Here is a 15210-nt window from a genome sequence, read left to right as displayed (position 1 = left end):
TTAGGATTGTGCAATATAACGATAAATGTTATTATTGTTGTTCAATGTACTTGCTTTACTTCTCTCATATTTATTTCAAAGGTGGAGGCATTTCTATATACTTTTTGAGGTTCCAGAATTTGAAGTGGGTTTCTGTTTCTCCTTCACATGAAAAGATAACAGCTTTGCCTCCTGAGACAATTCCCAGTTAATTTTAAACTTTTAGACTAGTTCTCCTTTGGTATCCATTGCATTCTCCAGACTGCCCTGTTGGCTTTTCAAACAGAGACCAAATCTGTATTGGTGTGATTTGCATATGAGTTCTACTTCCTGGTACAGAGCCTGTTCAGCAACTTACCTGACAGGCAGAGAGAGGAAGGAGGAGAAACCCCAAAAAGGGAGTGACAACTCCAGGAGAAGAGGAGAGGCCAACCCCAAAAAGTCAAACTATCTTCTTTGCCTACCTGGTCTGCTTTGGGGGTCAAGGTAAGCTGCTAAAGGAATTTCTATTCACTCCTCTAACTGGCTGCTGACCCACTTTCTCTTGCGTGGTTTTGTTTTTCTCTGCCTGGGTGTGTTTCCTTTTTGATTACTTATTCTATCCAGCATTGAAGTGCTTGAATTTAAAATCTTAGTCTCACCCCTTTATCATTTTGCACTTCTATCAGATTATCTGTGTAGAAATTCAGACAGTTCAAATGCAGAGAAAGTAGGTTTCTGCCCTTCAAAGCATTTATGTTGTAATCTGAAACATGCCAAGAAGAGGCCTAGCTGGGCCTTTTAGGAGATGAGACCTAGTCTGGATTACTTGTTCTCATGCTCTCATTTGCTTTAGATTGGCACCGAGGCACCCGTGTGCAACTTTGCTGGGCTCACAAGCACATGGTAATCAGAGTCAAAAGTTATTATAACAAACCTCTGAAGTTGCCCTGAATTAAAATGTCTTGACGTAGTACTTAAAACTGATGTTTTAGTGATGTTACAGAAATCAACAGAGTGAACTCTATTATCAGGGGGTTACTAGGAAGACAAAAACTTATTGACTTGGCAAAGTGCATGCTTGCTTTTCCTTTCTTGAGAATTCTGTATCAGATAAAATTAAAAAGTACGTATGTTTAGGCTGTGGTCCCAAGCAAGTTCAGTCCTGTTGAACTTCGTGGGACTTATTCTGCCAGTTATCATTTCTGTGAATCTCTGACATAAAGAGATCGAAAATATGAAGTTTGTATGGCTTTCAGAGTGTTTAAAAAACCATTTAAAGGTGCATTTTTACATAGCTCAAGATTTTATTGCTACAGGATTTTAAAAGTTTGGCAAACGGAAATACCCACTTGTGTTCATAGATATGGATGGTCTGTCCCTTCATTGGGGGCAGTGTATGTGGGTGTTACATTTTTTTAGTCAGAGTGATCTGCAGTTGGACTTTAGTGTTTTGTGCTGTTTCTAAACTGTATAAAGTATCCAAAACTGTTTGGCAGCAAACAGAATAGGAGATCAGTAGGACTGTTAGAAAATGGCTTTCATGAAAACCTCTGAATGCCACAAACACTTCCTCCCCACCCGAGACCTCATTTAGTCTGTTCCCTGCCTTTCTCCTGAGCCAGTATCCTAGCTGTGAGCCTGCCTCATACCACTGTTAAATGGCATGACATATAAACCCTTTGAAGCTGGAATTTATCTAGAATGCCATTCTTCACTGTACATTCTTTCTGTTTGTCTGCTGTCAGAAGGAGTTTAGTCAGCCTAGTTTAGTTAGACTTATTATTTAAAGATCAATATGTTGACACAAGTCTTTTAAATGGGAATCTGCCTAGGATTCTTCATAGCCAATCTAAAATCTGTTAAAATCTAAAAAATTGTTTCAGCATAGGGGTTAATTTTAAGTTTTCTTGAATCCTAAACATATTAGATGTTGAACTTCATTCAGGAAAACTCATTCCGAAAAAATTAGTTCTATATCACACTACAGATTTGTAGCTTGGGGGTACTCCTAGATCCTGGCCTACAGCTGGAGGTTTAGGTCTCCACCATGGCTTGCGGAGCCTTTTATCAGCTCCAGCTGGTTCAACAGCTACAACCATGCATGATCTGGCAGAGGTTACTGTGTGATCCATGCTCTGATTATATCCAGTCTAAATAACTGTAATGAATTCTACATTTGGCTGCCTTTGAAAATAGCTTAGAAACATCAATTGGTCCAAAATGCAGTGGCCAGGATCACTCCCCCAATGCTACATATCTGCACTGGGTGCGCTTCATGTTCTGGTTCTTACCACTGAAGCCCTAGACAGCTTATGGCTGGGGTACCTGAAGAACCATTATCAAGCCCGCCTGTTAAGATCAGCCTCTCAGATCCAGCTTCCTGTGCCCTCACCTTCAGAGGTAAAACAGGTAGTGACTAGAGACAGGGTGTTTACTGTGGTTGCACCTCACCTTTAGAATGCCTTCCCCCTTGAGGTTTGCCTGAGGCTTGCCCTCTCTATTTTACTTTCTTTTAGGCACCAGTTTTTTACCCAGGTTTTTAATTAGTGGTCTGCTTCTGTTTTATGGACAGTTTTTGTGTTGCTTGTTTTTTAGGATTTTTTGTACTATGGTTTTTATTTGTAAATCACCACAAGCATGACTCTGAAGAGGCAGCATAGAAGTATTCTAAATTAATAAAAAATACAATTTACAATCCTAGTTTCTTCTTCTTAATTACTAGGGATGCCAGCCTCCAGGTGGGGCCTGGGGATCCTGCAGAATTACAGCTCATCTCCAAACTACAGATATCAGTTCTCATGGAGAAAATGAATGTCTTGGAGGGTGGACTCTATGGCATTGTATCTCACTGAGGTCCCTGTCCTGCTCATGTTCCACCCACAAATCTAGAGTTTCCCAATCTGGATCTGGAACCCTAGACCCCATCATTCCCCACCGGTTGCCAGGGGGGACCTGGCAACTCTGTTAATTAGTTTGTTACTAATTGTTTGTTGATGTGACAGAGAGCCATCATACACTAAAAAGAAAGCATACAATTTGCTACCTGAATTACAATGTCATTTTACTACAGCCACCAAAAATGTAGCTATATGCAAAGTTACTGGTTTATCTTTATCTCTTATTAACCAAGAGAACTTAGCTTCTAGTAACCAAAAATACATAGCTTCTAAAGAGATAAGAGTTCTGATTCAACAAAGAAGAATCAATTGAGCTCTCAAATCTGAAAATTCAGGCCAATCCAAAAGAATATGCTCTATAATTTGGTTAGTATCACATCCACAGAGTCCATTGGAGCATGGAATACCATTAAACCTCCCTAACAGCACTGCTGATGGCAAGGTGTTCAAACAAACAAGCTTAAATGCCCTTCTATATCTTGGAAGAGATAATTTAAACAGGTAGTTTAGTATTTGTGTCAGGGGAAGGAAGGAAAGGAAAGGTCTCCTGTGCAGGCACCAGTCGCTTCCGACTCTGGGGTGACGTTGCTTTCACAACGTTTTCGCAGCAGACTTTTTACGGGGTGGTTTGCCATTGCCTTCAGTCTTTTACACTCCCCCCCACCCCCAGTAAGCTGGGTACTCATTTTACTGACCTCGGAAGGATGGAAGGCTGAGTCAACCTTGGGCTGGTTACCTGAATCCAGCTTCCGCTGGAATCAAACTCAGGTCGTGAGCAGAGAGTTCAGACCCACAATACTGCAGTACTGCTGCTTTATCACTCTGCGCCATGGGGCCCCTCATCAGGGGAAGACTACCAACTAAAAAGAATGAACATACCCTGTGAGCTTTAACTAGCATACTCTTACAGTCGAGATCCTTCAAACATCTTTTAACTGACTGACTCAATTCACAACCTTACAGTTTCTATCATATCAATGGTGATGCCTAGACATAATAATTTAAATTCCAAGTATTTGTCCCAATCATTTGTATGATGATCCAGCATGACTGATCCAAGAAGACCTGATTCTGAAAATGATGTAAACATCCTAATTTTCAGATTAAATGCTTTCCACCAAGACTTTGCTTCAAAAGACATCTCCCCAGACATCTTCTCAAAGCTATTCCTGCCACACATCTAAGAGTTTGCACGGTAAAAATAACAGTCCACTGAGTTACCAATTAATCCAAACCCCTAGCGCATATAATAAATGCCTGGAAATTTTAGCATTACATGCTTTAACTGCTTCAGGACATATTGTTCACCAATCTCAAAATAGCTTTCTCAGTTCATAGCTGAGTTAAGAAGCACCTTCCAAGAAAGATCCACTTGAAAAGTAATTCCTAAATACTTAAATTGCTGTTTGCTCCATAGACTAACCTGCTTGTCCATCATTTTCTACTAAAGAGAAGGACCTTTAACTTAAAAACATTAATAGTTATGGCCTCTTTGGAGCAATACTCTGAAAAGGAAACTAAACATTTACTTAGGCCAACCACAGATCTTGAGAGAAGAACTGTATAATCCACATACAAAAGACATGATAACTTTACATGAGCTAAATAAGGCAGATTAAATTCAACTCTGGAAATATAAGAGTTGATCAGGGGTGGCCAAACTTGCTTAAATGTAAGAGCCATATAGAATAAATGTCAGATGTTTGAAAGCCACAAGGAAGGAAGGAAGGAAGGAAGGAAGGAAGGAAGGAAGGAAGGAAGGAAGGAAGGAAGGAAGGAAGGAAGGAAGGAAGGAAAATACATGGGATAGGTGGAGAGGTGGAAAGAAAGCAATTTTAACATTGGCTTGGAGAAGTGATTTAAAGAGACAAATGCCTTCTCCAGGCCAACCAATGAGGCGGTGGGTGCTTTGAGAGCCACACAATGTGTGTGAAAGAGCCACATGTGGCTCCCGAGCTGCAGTTTGGCTACCCCTGGTTTAGATAATTAATATATAAATTAAAAATACAAATTACAAACAAAAATACAAAATACAAACAATGGAGGTGTGAAGATACATCCTTTTTTCACTTCTTTGTTCAATACAATAGCTGTAGTCAGTTCAGCAGATAGACCACATCTTACTGGAGCTGTAGGCTGATCATATAATTATTAAATCAAAAGTAGAAGACACTTGTCAATAGATGATTTCTTCAACATATCCCATAATCTCAGCCTTGGCACTGAGTCAAAAACACTAGCGTTTAGCTATGATGGAAAACTGGGGCTTGACTAAAAGCTCCCTGGTTTGGGAAATTTTGGATTGCAGTCAAGATGGTGTTGCATTCCTGACTGCAAGACACAAACAGAGATTTGCTGTGACATTTAAATGGTGGCCTATCTGTGTTTTAAAGTTTGAAAACAAAAATACAACCAGGGGTGTCAGGCCTCTGCTAGAAGCAGGGGATTCCCTGCCTTGGTTCATGTTTCTCATCACTGCTCCAAGTGGTAGCAAAAGAAAAAATTGTAAAACATGGCCATTGTGCTGACATCACTTACTGGGGAAAATGAGAAGTGCCACTAGTCCTCTCAAAGAATCACTTGAAATGTTATGGGTTTACTATAGTTTCTGGCAATTCCTAGAGAGGCATGACTGGAGTTCAGGTGAATATACTGGTTTACAATCCCTGTCACATTCCCAACAAAAAGCATAACTGGTACTGATGAGCATGATGACCCTGATCACTGCCTTGTATGTTAGTTGCACAGAAATAGCAAAGGGACGATGTAGACAACTTCCTTTCAGATTCCCAAAATGTAGCTGTGTTCATCTGTTGAAGCAGCACAAATAAGAGTCTGGTGATAAAAGAAAACAAGTTACTCTTGTGATAAAATGTATTACATTTTTTTTAAATGACTTACAAGATTCTTTCTTGTTTATTGGGATCCTTCCAGAATAAGATCCATATGCCAACTTCTGTATATGGATTTCCCTTGCTGGGCTGGGATGATTGACTGCTGTGCCACAAGGCAATATGTGATATTATCTTGGCACTATAATAAAATTCCTATGCAGCTGTATTCACATATACCACACAAAAGTTTGGGATGGAGACATTTAAGCTTCTTCAATAGTTTAAGATCAGAAGCACACGTTTCACTTGACTTGAGAGGGTGCTGAAGATTGTTTTGGAGACTGAGGCTTGTTTTCAGCCAAAATTCAATTACCTCCCTTCCAGTTGCCCCAGCAAAAAAAAAAAAAAAATCCAGAATACGCTTTTCTCAAGTAGTATGAATGCAGTGAGAGAATAGCTTCTGTTGTTCAGGGTGGTGAGAACCAGAGAGGATTGTGAGAAACTCCAAAGGGATCTGTTGAGGCTGGGTGAATGGGCATCAATGTGGCAGATGAGGTTCAATGTGGCCAAGTGCAAAGTAATACACATTGGGGCCAAGAATTCCAGCTACAAATACAAGCTGATGGGGTGTGAACTGGCAGAGACTGACCAAGAGAGAGATCTTGGGGTCGTGGTAGATAACTCACTGAAAATGTCAAGACAATGTGCGATTGCAATAAAAAAGGCCAACGCCATGCTGGGAATTATTAGGAAGGGAATTGAAAACAAATCAGCCAGTATCATAATGCCCGAATAAATCGATGGTGCGGTCTCATTTGGAATACTGTGTGCAATTCTGGTCACCGTACCTCAAAAAGGATATTATAGCATTGGAAAAAGTGCAGAAAAGGGCAACTAGAATGATTAAAGGTTTGGAACACTTTCCTTATAAAGAAAGGTTAAAACGCTTGAGGCTCTTTAGCTTGGAGAAACGTCGACTGCGGGGTGACATGATAGAGGTTTACAAGATTATGCATGGGATGGAGAAGGTAGAGAAAGAAGTACTTTTCTCCCTTTCTCACAATACAAGAACTCATGGGCATTCAATGAAATTGCTGAGCAGTCAAGTTAGAATGGATAAAAGGAGGTACTTCTTCACCCAAAGGGTAATTAACATGTGGAATTCATTGTCACAGGAGGTGGTAGCAGCTACAAGCATATCCAGCTTCAAGAGGGGGTTAGATAAAAATATGGAGCAGAGGTCCATCAGTGGCTATTAGCCACAGTGTGTATATATGTGTGTGTGTGTGTGTGTGTGTATAAACATATATAAAAAATTTTTGGCCACTGTGTGACACAGGGTGTTGGACTGGATGGGCCATTGGCCTGATCTAACATGGCTTCTCTCATGTTGTTATGTTGGGCTGATAGCCTCTTTAACCCTTGACAGAGTGTCCCTGTCACCGGCACCAATCATCTGGAGCCTGGGCATGACTCTGGACATCAACCTTTGAAGGTTGCCATGCTGGCTTTCTTCCAACTGTACTAGGCTTGGCAACTGACCCCCTACCTGTCCTGCTTTGACCTAGACATGGTAATCCATGCAACAGCTACCTCCAAGATAGACTACTGTAACTTGTTCTATATGGGCCTTCCCGTAGATCCAGCTGGTCCAGAATGCAGTTGAGTGGGTCCTGACAGGGACCCCTCAGATGAAACATATCCATCCTGTGCTGTGCAAGCTGCACTGGCTTCCAGTGAAGCACCGGATCAAATTCAAGGTGTTGGTTTTCACCTTTGGGGCCTTCATGGTCAGGGACCCACATACCTTTGAAACCTACTCTCTCAACATGCCCCTAACAGAGTGTTATAGTCAGGTACTAAAATTCTCCTGGTGGTCCCTGACCCAAGAGAGATCCAGCTGTCCTCAACCAGGGCCAAGGCCTTCTCGGCCCTGGCTCTCACCTTGTAGTATTCTCTGCTAGAAAACATAGGGGCCTTCCGGATTTACTACCTTTCTACAGGGCCTGTAAAGCAGAGATGGTCTACCAGACCTTTGGTTGAGGACAGCAAGCAGTCTGGTGCTCTTGGGTCTCCCCCCAACTTTACCTGCCCATTAGAGGTTCTAAGGAGCTTAGGGTTGCCAATCCTCTGGAGGGGTCAGAGGATCCCCTGGTTTGAAGGCCCTCCCCCTGCTTCAGGGTCATCAGAAAACTGGGGGAGGGGGAGGAAATGTCTCTAGGCATTCCATTATAACCTATGGAGACTGATTCCCATAAGGTATAATAGAGAATTGATCCGTGGGTATTTGGGGGACTGCTTTTTGAGGTAGAGGTGCCAAATTTTCTGCATAGCATCCAATGCCTCTCCTCAAAACACATCTCAAGTTTGAAAAAGATCGGACCAGGGGGTCCAATTCTATGAGCCCCCAAAGAAGGTGCCCCTATCCTTCATTATTCCAAAGGGAGGAAAGGCATGCAGTCCCTTTAAACGTGTGCAGTCCCTTTAAACGTGATTGCCAGAACTCCCTTCAGACAAAGGAAACAAACTTAAAGAATGTGCCATTTGAAGGTCTTGTCACAGTGTTATCTGATCATGCTATCTACTGTAACCAATGTTTTCCTTAGAGGCTGGAGATGGGTTTAGTCCTGGAACCTTTTGTGAAAGGGTGACATTCAGGCCAGTACTTTATAAAGCACTGTCTACATTTTCCAAGCTAGTCATCATGTTTCCTGTAAGATTTTACGTAGGGAATAGTTTTTACCATACCTTTGTGAGTTCTAATGGAGTCAAATACATTTAGAACTGACTAATTCTAAAGATGTGGAGGTTTTTACAGTTGAAATCTTGATATATGCAAACATTTTTCAGCAGTTTCTCCTTTGCAGAAACTGCAAAGTTAAATCTGTTGTGATTATGTTGAACTTTTTCTTTGTGCGACTGCAGAATGAGCAAGGCTTGAAGGGACACATCAAGTCATCTGTGCTGGAACACATTGTTATTCTTCTAAACTTGGCAAGAAAATTAGCCATGAAGAACATGCATTTTCTCAAATTAAATGCACGGGTTGTTGGACCAGAGAGCTGAACAGGTCAGAACGGAGAAACAAACATTCATTTGTCAGAAATATAGCTTTATGGATTTGCCTACTCAATCAAGGATGTGAAAGGCTGAATTGGAAATTGTTGATTCAGATTATGTTGTTAAATTAACAACTCTTATGTAGATGGGCTGTGAAATTCAGAATATTTTTTCCAGAGCTGATTCTAATTTGATGAGGTGACACAGGCGATTGCTTTGGGTGCCAAAAGTTTCTAGACTTCAATGGGAGACATCTCTCGCACATACCTCTCTTTCATATATTATGATTCTTCTTCCATTCTGGCTGTGGAGAAGCACAAAAAAAGCACACAAGAAGGATCTCTACTGCTTTTAATGCTCTAATGAATTTTCAGAACTTTCCAGTTGCTAATCCATCTCCAGGTATTCCAATCTCATGTTACACTTCCCACCAAGCTGTTTTCCACACCTGTGTACTTTCCCCACCTTCTCAAATTCACCTTCTGCCACCACCTTCTCAAATTCAACCAAAGTGTAGGGTTTTTTTTTAAAGTTTCCATCCATTTCATATCTTCCCTCTCATTTTTGTATATTTCCTTTCAGAAATTAGGTAGCTGGTCATAAAGAATGAGTCCTCTATGAACTGCCCCTCCTCTTTTGGAAGGGAGCTTTGGAGCTGCCCCTCCCTACCATTCATTCTGCACCTCACACCTTTAATGAACATTGATTTTTTTTTTTAACTTTCGGTTGGGTTTTCATTAATTTGGCTGATTGTTTCCCTGTTGTTGTTGAGGGTTTTTTGTTGGGGGGGGGGGAGGTAGGTCCCTATCTCTTCTAGTTTCAAAAGCGCTATTTTTTACCTGATGCTTAATTTTTTTACTGGAGTGTTGTGAATTGCTTTCTTGTGGTTTTGTTGTTTATCACACTGTGTACTGCGCCAATTTTTGGTATTGTCGTGTTTCTTCAACACTACTGTCTACAACAGCTTATAGTGGAACATACATTAATACAGTACTTTCTCAAATTAGCATTTCTCTGTAATTGAAACAACAAAAAGGTTGTCTACTGTATCCATTTGAGCACAATTTCTACGGATACAGTCAAAGAAAGAATGCTTAGCTGAACTGAAATTACTGGTCCCCTGGTTCCACACTCTAAAAAAGCATACTCCTATTAGGTTTGGTCCAGAGTGGATTCTGTTCTGCTATCATTAGAGCCTAATACTTGGGGAACACATCTTCCTCTGTTAGAAAGCTTCCTATACCAGCAGAATGTTCAGTTCCCCTCTTAGCACGTGGAACTTTTAGATCCAAGCCACTACACTGAAAATTTGATTGTGATAAAAACCTGATGTTCCATTTTCCCCTACGATTTTTGTTGTCATCCTCAGTGATAATCTTATTGCCTGTCTCCTCCTGCCCTTTTGCAGTTTGTACAGACTTCCCAGGATTTCTTCAGAATACTGAAATGGCCTCTTTAAAAGGTGAGCTCTTTTGTGCCGGCATTTTGAAATGTTTCTTTTTTTCAAAAGTCATTCAACTGGTGATGATTGAACACATCACCTTTTTATACATCTTGTCTATCTTGAATTGCATAACTAGTCAGATATAAAGCCTTAGGAAGCAAATCAGAACATTATATCATACCATATTTCTTTTCTGTTTTTAGGCACTGTGATAGGTCGAAGCATACCTGTTGAAGTTGATGAAACTGAAACTTGGTCCCCATTTCCAGAACGCTATTTAGAAGAGAGACTGGAATCTTCTGGTGAAAATACAGAGTACTTGGTGCCCATGAACTCTTACCCATTGCAAGTGTCTTGTCATTCAGTAGCTGGGCAGAAAAATTTGTACAGGTTTCCTAGCCACGTAGATTATCACAATGTTGCACTAGAAGAGTGTGGCTATGATCTTCAAAAACAATGCCAGGATTCTGGAAGGGGAATGCCCCCTGGTGCATCCAGTGAATCAGCTGCCTCATCAGATTTTAATATTTTATCTGTAGACAAAACAAACAAGCTGCTAAGGTCCCAATCATCATCAATGTCTCCTGATACTGGGCACAATTCTAGTAGCATGCACAGAGGTTCATCTGAAATTTGTCAGAATTCATTTGATGAAAGTCGAGAGACAGCAAAACCAAGTCATACCCAGGACAATAGACCGCCACGAGAGCTACCAACAAAAGATGCAGGATATGACTCTCAGTCTCTGGATGTAATGGGGATCAGGCAGCTAGAACATCCACTGTCACTTAGATCTGGGTTTAATCTGCAAGACTTTCCAGGACCATTGATGCCGAGAGAATTTCCACAGACAGGCCATCAGCCATATCCTGTGTTCCAACTAATGCCTCATCCTAATGCTTCCCCACAAGCTCAGTGGCATTCTAGATACATTCCAGATGACGTATGCTGCCAGAATCCATGTAAGTTGATTTGTCAGTATTTTTTTTTTCTATTTAGCTCAGGCTCTTGCAAAAGATCCTTACTGTATTTTGTCATAGGCACCGTGTGTTGCTGATTTCCATTATGTGTTTCTGGCCATCATATGGTCCCAGATCTTCACTATGTCACTGAGGCAGAACATTCAGTTCAATAAATCAGTGCCAGGTCTCAAAGCAAGGCCAAGACCCTCTGCTAATATACATAGTCTTGCCATTTGGTTCTGCAGGAATTGGCTTCCTCTCTTAGGACTTCTTTTCCTGCTAACATGAATTCAGTAGTTTGTATCCTCTCAGTATAATCAATCCATTAAGAAGTACATAAGTACTAGTATGTGGCAATAGGGATGCCAGACTCCAGATGGGACCTGGGGATCGCCTGGAATTGCAACTCATCTCCAAACTACAGAGTTCAGTTCCCCCTGGAAAAAATGGATACTTTGGAGGGTGGGAATGGGACTCTATGGCATTGTACCCCACTGAGATCCCTGTCTTCTCCAGGCTGCACCCCCAATTCTCCATGAGTTCCTCAACCTGAACTAGCAGCCCACCCCCCGCCAGTGGCTAGGGAGGACCTGGGAACCCTACGGTTTTAACAATTCAGTTATTGTAATTCATCCTTTTTCTGTGCAGGGGTATCTATTACTTATGACTGAGTGCTATTAAAATAGATTTTTGTGATATCTGTCATATTTTGCTAACATGCATATTGATAAAGTGATTATTGTCCAAGCTTTGCTATACTAGAGGTTTTTCCCTGCTGGAGGTGAAAAGGAGTTTTGATTTGCCCTGATGAACTTGGTTCATTTGAACTTCATTATTTCTGTGGGAAGAGAACAATGGTATCTCTTCTTCTCTAATGCTCCCATCTCACCATGTATGTTAAGAAATGCTATGGAAAAGAACCTCATCTCACAGAAGGGAGGAATCTTTTCAGTCTTTGAATATTTCCTAACAGAACATGGCCTTTCAGTTTCCCATACTTCTGTGCCTCATCTTGCTTAGACCATGTGGATCTCATGATTTTTGTAGCAATCTAGGAAGGCTAACCGAGTGTTGTCAGATCTCAAAAGCTAAGCAGCATGAGCTCTGATTAGTCTTTGAGTGGGAAATCACCAACTAAGCCCAGAGCTGCTGTGCAGGGGCAGGTGATGGCAAGCCACATCTGAACATCTCTTGCCACGAAAACCCTAAGGGGTCATCACAAATTGACCTGAGGGGGAGGGGAAGTAAGGAGATTCCAGAGGTGATATTATTCTGGATCAACAGACCGATGCTGGCTGGGTCTTTCTTCCCAGAGTGGTCCAACACACAGTTCAAGGCAATATGCTCTTAATGAAAGACTATTTATTCTACCATAGGAAGTAACACAGATTAACGACTCGTGTCCCTCCGGGGGGGTAGAACGATACAAAGCATCTTTGTATATCATCCTAATCATCTGGGTAACCACAGTGGAAAAAGGTGCTGTGGCACATCTCTTGGCCAATGAGTGATTAAACAAAGGGTTGTAAAGCAAGCGGGAAGAAGGCAGCAAAGTTTCACGGGCTTAACTAAAACAGGAAAGGCCCTCTATGGTAGCAATAAAGGCTTGGGAGCATTCTAACCTGCATTTTCCATGAACCCCCTGCACTTAAAGGTACAGCATTATTTTCTTCTAGCTGAGTTAACCCTCTGCTCCCTTGTGGGGCAGAACAATATCTGTCTGCTTGCTTTCCACCTGAGGATATCATATCCTTGGTGCTTGCTGACCTTCTAGGGTAACGTTACCATGGTGTGAAACAGGATGCTGGACTGGATGGACTACTTTTCTGATCCAGCAGAGCTCTTGGTTTGTCTCTCCTGGTTGCTGGATTCCTTGAGCATGTTGCTTCTGGCTAAAAGCAATCCTAGCCTGTGCACAATGATTAGTAATGTAATCCAGATTACTTTACAATTGCATGGAAAAAGTTATACAGATGCTAATTCAGACAGGTATCTTTGAAAAGGTATGAGTAAGTAATACCAAAATTTGTAAATTAGTACAATCCTGTATTGCCATGCAGGAGCACCTAACGTCTTTTAAATTCCTAGGCCTGAACAATTTGGTCCATCCAGTATATGCGAACAGAATAGGAGTACTGGAAAGTTAGGCCCACATCAACCAGACAGCTCAACTATGTTCAAACAATGTGTTAAACCATTATTTATGTAACAAAATCTAGTTAGCCAGCCATATATAAATAACAAATCCTGGTTGGTATGTACATCACCTCTCCTCTACCTCGCAACAAGGAAGATGTCCTCTGAATATTAATGTATTGTGGCTGAGCAGCTACCAGAGGCAGTGCTATCCAACAAACTCTGATTTTAAAAAACAATAAACTGTGTTCAGTTCAAACTGTGGCTGACAAATCAGCTACAGGTTTGGTGCCAACAAATTTCAGTTTGTTGTTTTATTTGCAGTCAGGCACCACAACTAAGAAGAAGTAGCCAACCTTTTGTGACCCCAGTGCCAAAAAGTGTAACATCTACTTGTGAAGATACTGGGAAACACAAGGTGGGGGGGGAGAGAGAAAATGGGGGTTGTACTTGGCCAGACATTATGATTGGCAGCTCTGAGTTGGGAAATACCTAGAGATGGGGCGGAGGTGTTAGATTTGAGGAGGGAATGGATCTCAGCAAGGTATAATACCATAGACATCACCCTCCAGTCCACAGCCATTTTCTTCAGGGGGAACTGATCTGAGTTTTCTGGAGATTTATTATAACAGTTGTAAATCTCCAGGTGCTACCTGGAAGTTGGCAAGCTGCACATTCAGAGTAAACTATGCTCCAGTGGCACTGCCGGCATCTCAGGGTTTTCTTTTGGACTCAGCTGGTGGCTGTGCATGTCTGGGAGATGACAAACGCAAGTCAGGCCTCAGGCCTTGGTGCACTGCAGAATGGTCTGGTGGGCTGCTGTTGCCATGCATGCTGTGTGTTTAGGGTTGGGAAATACCTGGGGGTGGAGCCTGGGGAGGGTGGGGTTTGGGGCATAATGACATAGAGTCCACCTTCCAAAGCAGCCATTTACATCAGATGAACGGATCTCTGTCATCAGGAGATCTCCAGCCACGACCTGGAGGTTTGGCAAACCAACGGGATAACATGGCAAGGTTGATGGCCTGGAGAAAAACGTGTGAAAAATAACCATAACACTCAGTTATTATTATGCACTTCAATTCAGCATTGTAATGAAATCTAATAACAATTTAACAATTGATTCCACAATTTAAAAAGAAATAGTAAAAAACAAACTGATCTATCTTTGCACCATACTCCACACAAATAATTTACAAAACCAGTTGCTCCAAAGAACAGAGTTCATTAAGCTGAAGAGCAAGGCTTTCATAGGTGGGCAAAAAGTCGCTGGTCAATTTCTTTCACAGATGTGAGTTTTCAAAACAATAGTTGATTGTGCCACACTTCCGGTAAATACGTGTGTTTCCGGGTGAACCACAAATGCCTTGGGGAAACCGATTAGACTAATGCACAAGTATTCATTGAGCATTGGTTCCAAGTATAAATAAGTTGTGTCAGATGAAGAGTGGCCGAAACAAACTTCTGCTGTGAAAGAAATTGACCAGCAACTTTTCGCACACCTATAGAGCCTTGCTCTTCAGCTTCATGAACTCTGTTCTTCTTTGGAGCAACTGGTTTTGTAAATTATTTATGTGGAGTATGATGCATAGATCAGTTTGTTCTTTAGTGTTTCTTTATTAATTGTGGAATCAATTGTTAAATTGTTATTAAATTTTCACACTGAATTGCATAATAGTAACTGAGTGTTATAGTTATTTTTCACATGGTTTTCTCCAGGCTAATCGCCTGGAGGTTGGCAACTATATGTGAGTTTCCTACTTCTGATCTAGAATTTGATCAAACCATGTTTTAGAAATCATGACTTTTTGTGACTTCTGAGGACAGCCCATTTGCAGCATAGACTTGAACTAATTGCTTTGTCATGCTAGCTAGTGAAATTTACAACATAAAAACAAACATTACTAAATCAGATG

The 15210-nt window shown here is 41.3% G+C and overlaps 1 protein-coding gene across 3 annotated transcripts in view; it reads left to right on the top strand.

The window, feature by feature from the left end:
* The first annotated feature begins 271 nt into the window (after nt 1–271).
* TRAF3IP2 (TRAF3 interacting protein 2) overlaps nt 272–15210 on the top strand; it is a 39698-nt gene continuing 24759 nt past the window's right edge. Inside the window, exons 1-4 of one of the 3 annotated variants that reach the window (XM_060238221.1) lie at nt 272–465; nt 8618–8762; nt 10161–10214; nt 10400–11158. In XM_060238221.1, coding sequence (XP_060094204.1) covers nt 10199–10214; nt 10400–11158 — 775 coding nt within the window. In that variant the 5' untranslated portion in view covers nt 272–465; nt 8618–8762; nt 10161–10198. The remainder of the gene's footprint in view (nt 466–8617; nt 8763–10160; nt 10215–10399; nt 11159–15210) is intronic. The other 2 variants (XM_060238228.1, XM_060238235.1) reach the window with 2 other exon arrangements.

This window comes from Heteronotia binoei, chromosome 1 (assembly GCF_032191835.1).
Source record: "Heteronotia binoei isolate CCM8104 ecotype False Entrance Well chromosome 1, APGP_CSIRO_Hbin_v1, whole genome shotgun sequence".
NCBI classification, from domain to species: domain Eukaryota; kingdom Metazoa; phylum Chordata; class Lepidosauria; order Squamata; family Gekkonidae; genus Heteronotia; species Heteronotia binoei.
The sequence above is the reverse complement of the archived record's forward strand: the minus strand, read 5'-3'. Positions and strand labels throughout refer to the sequence as shown.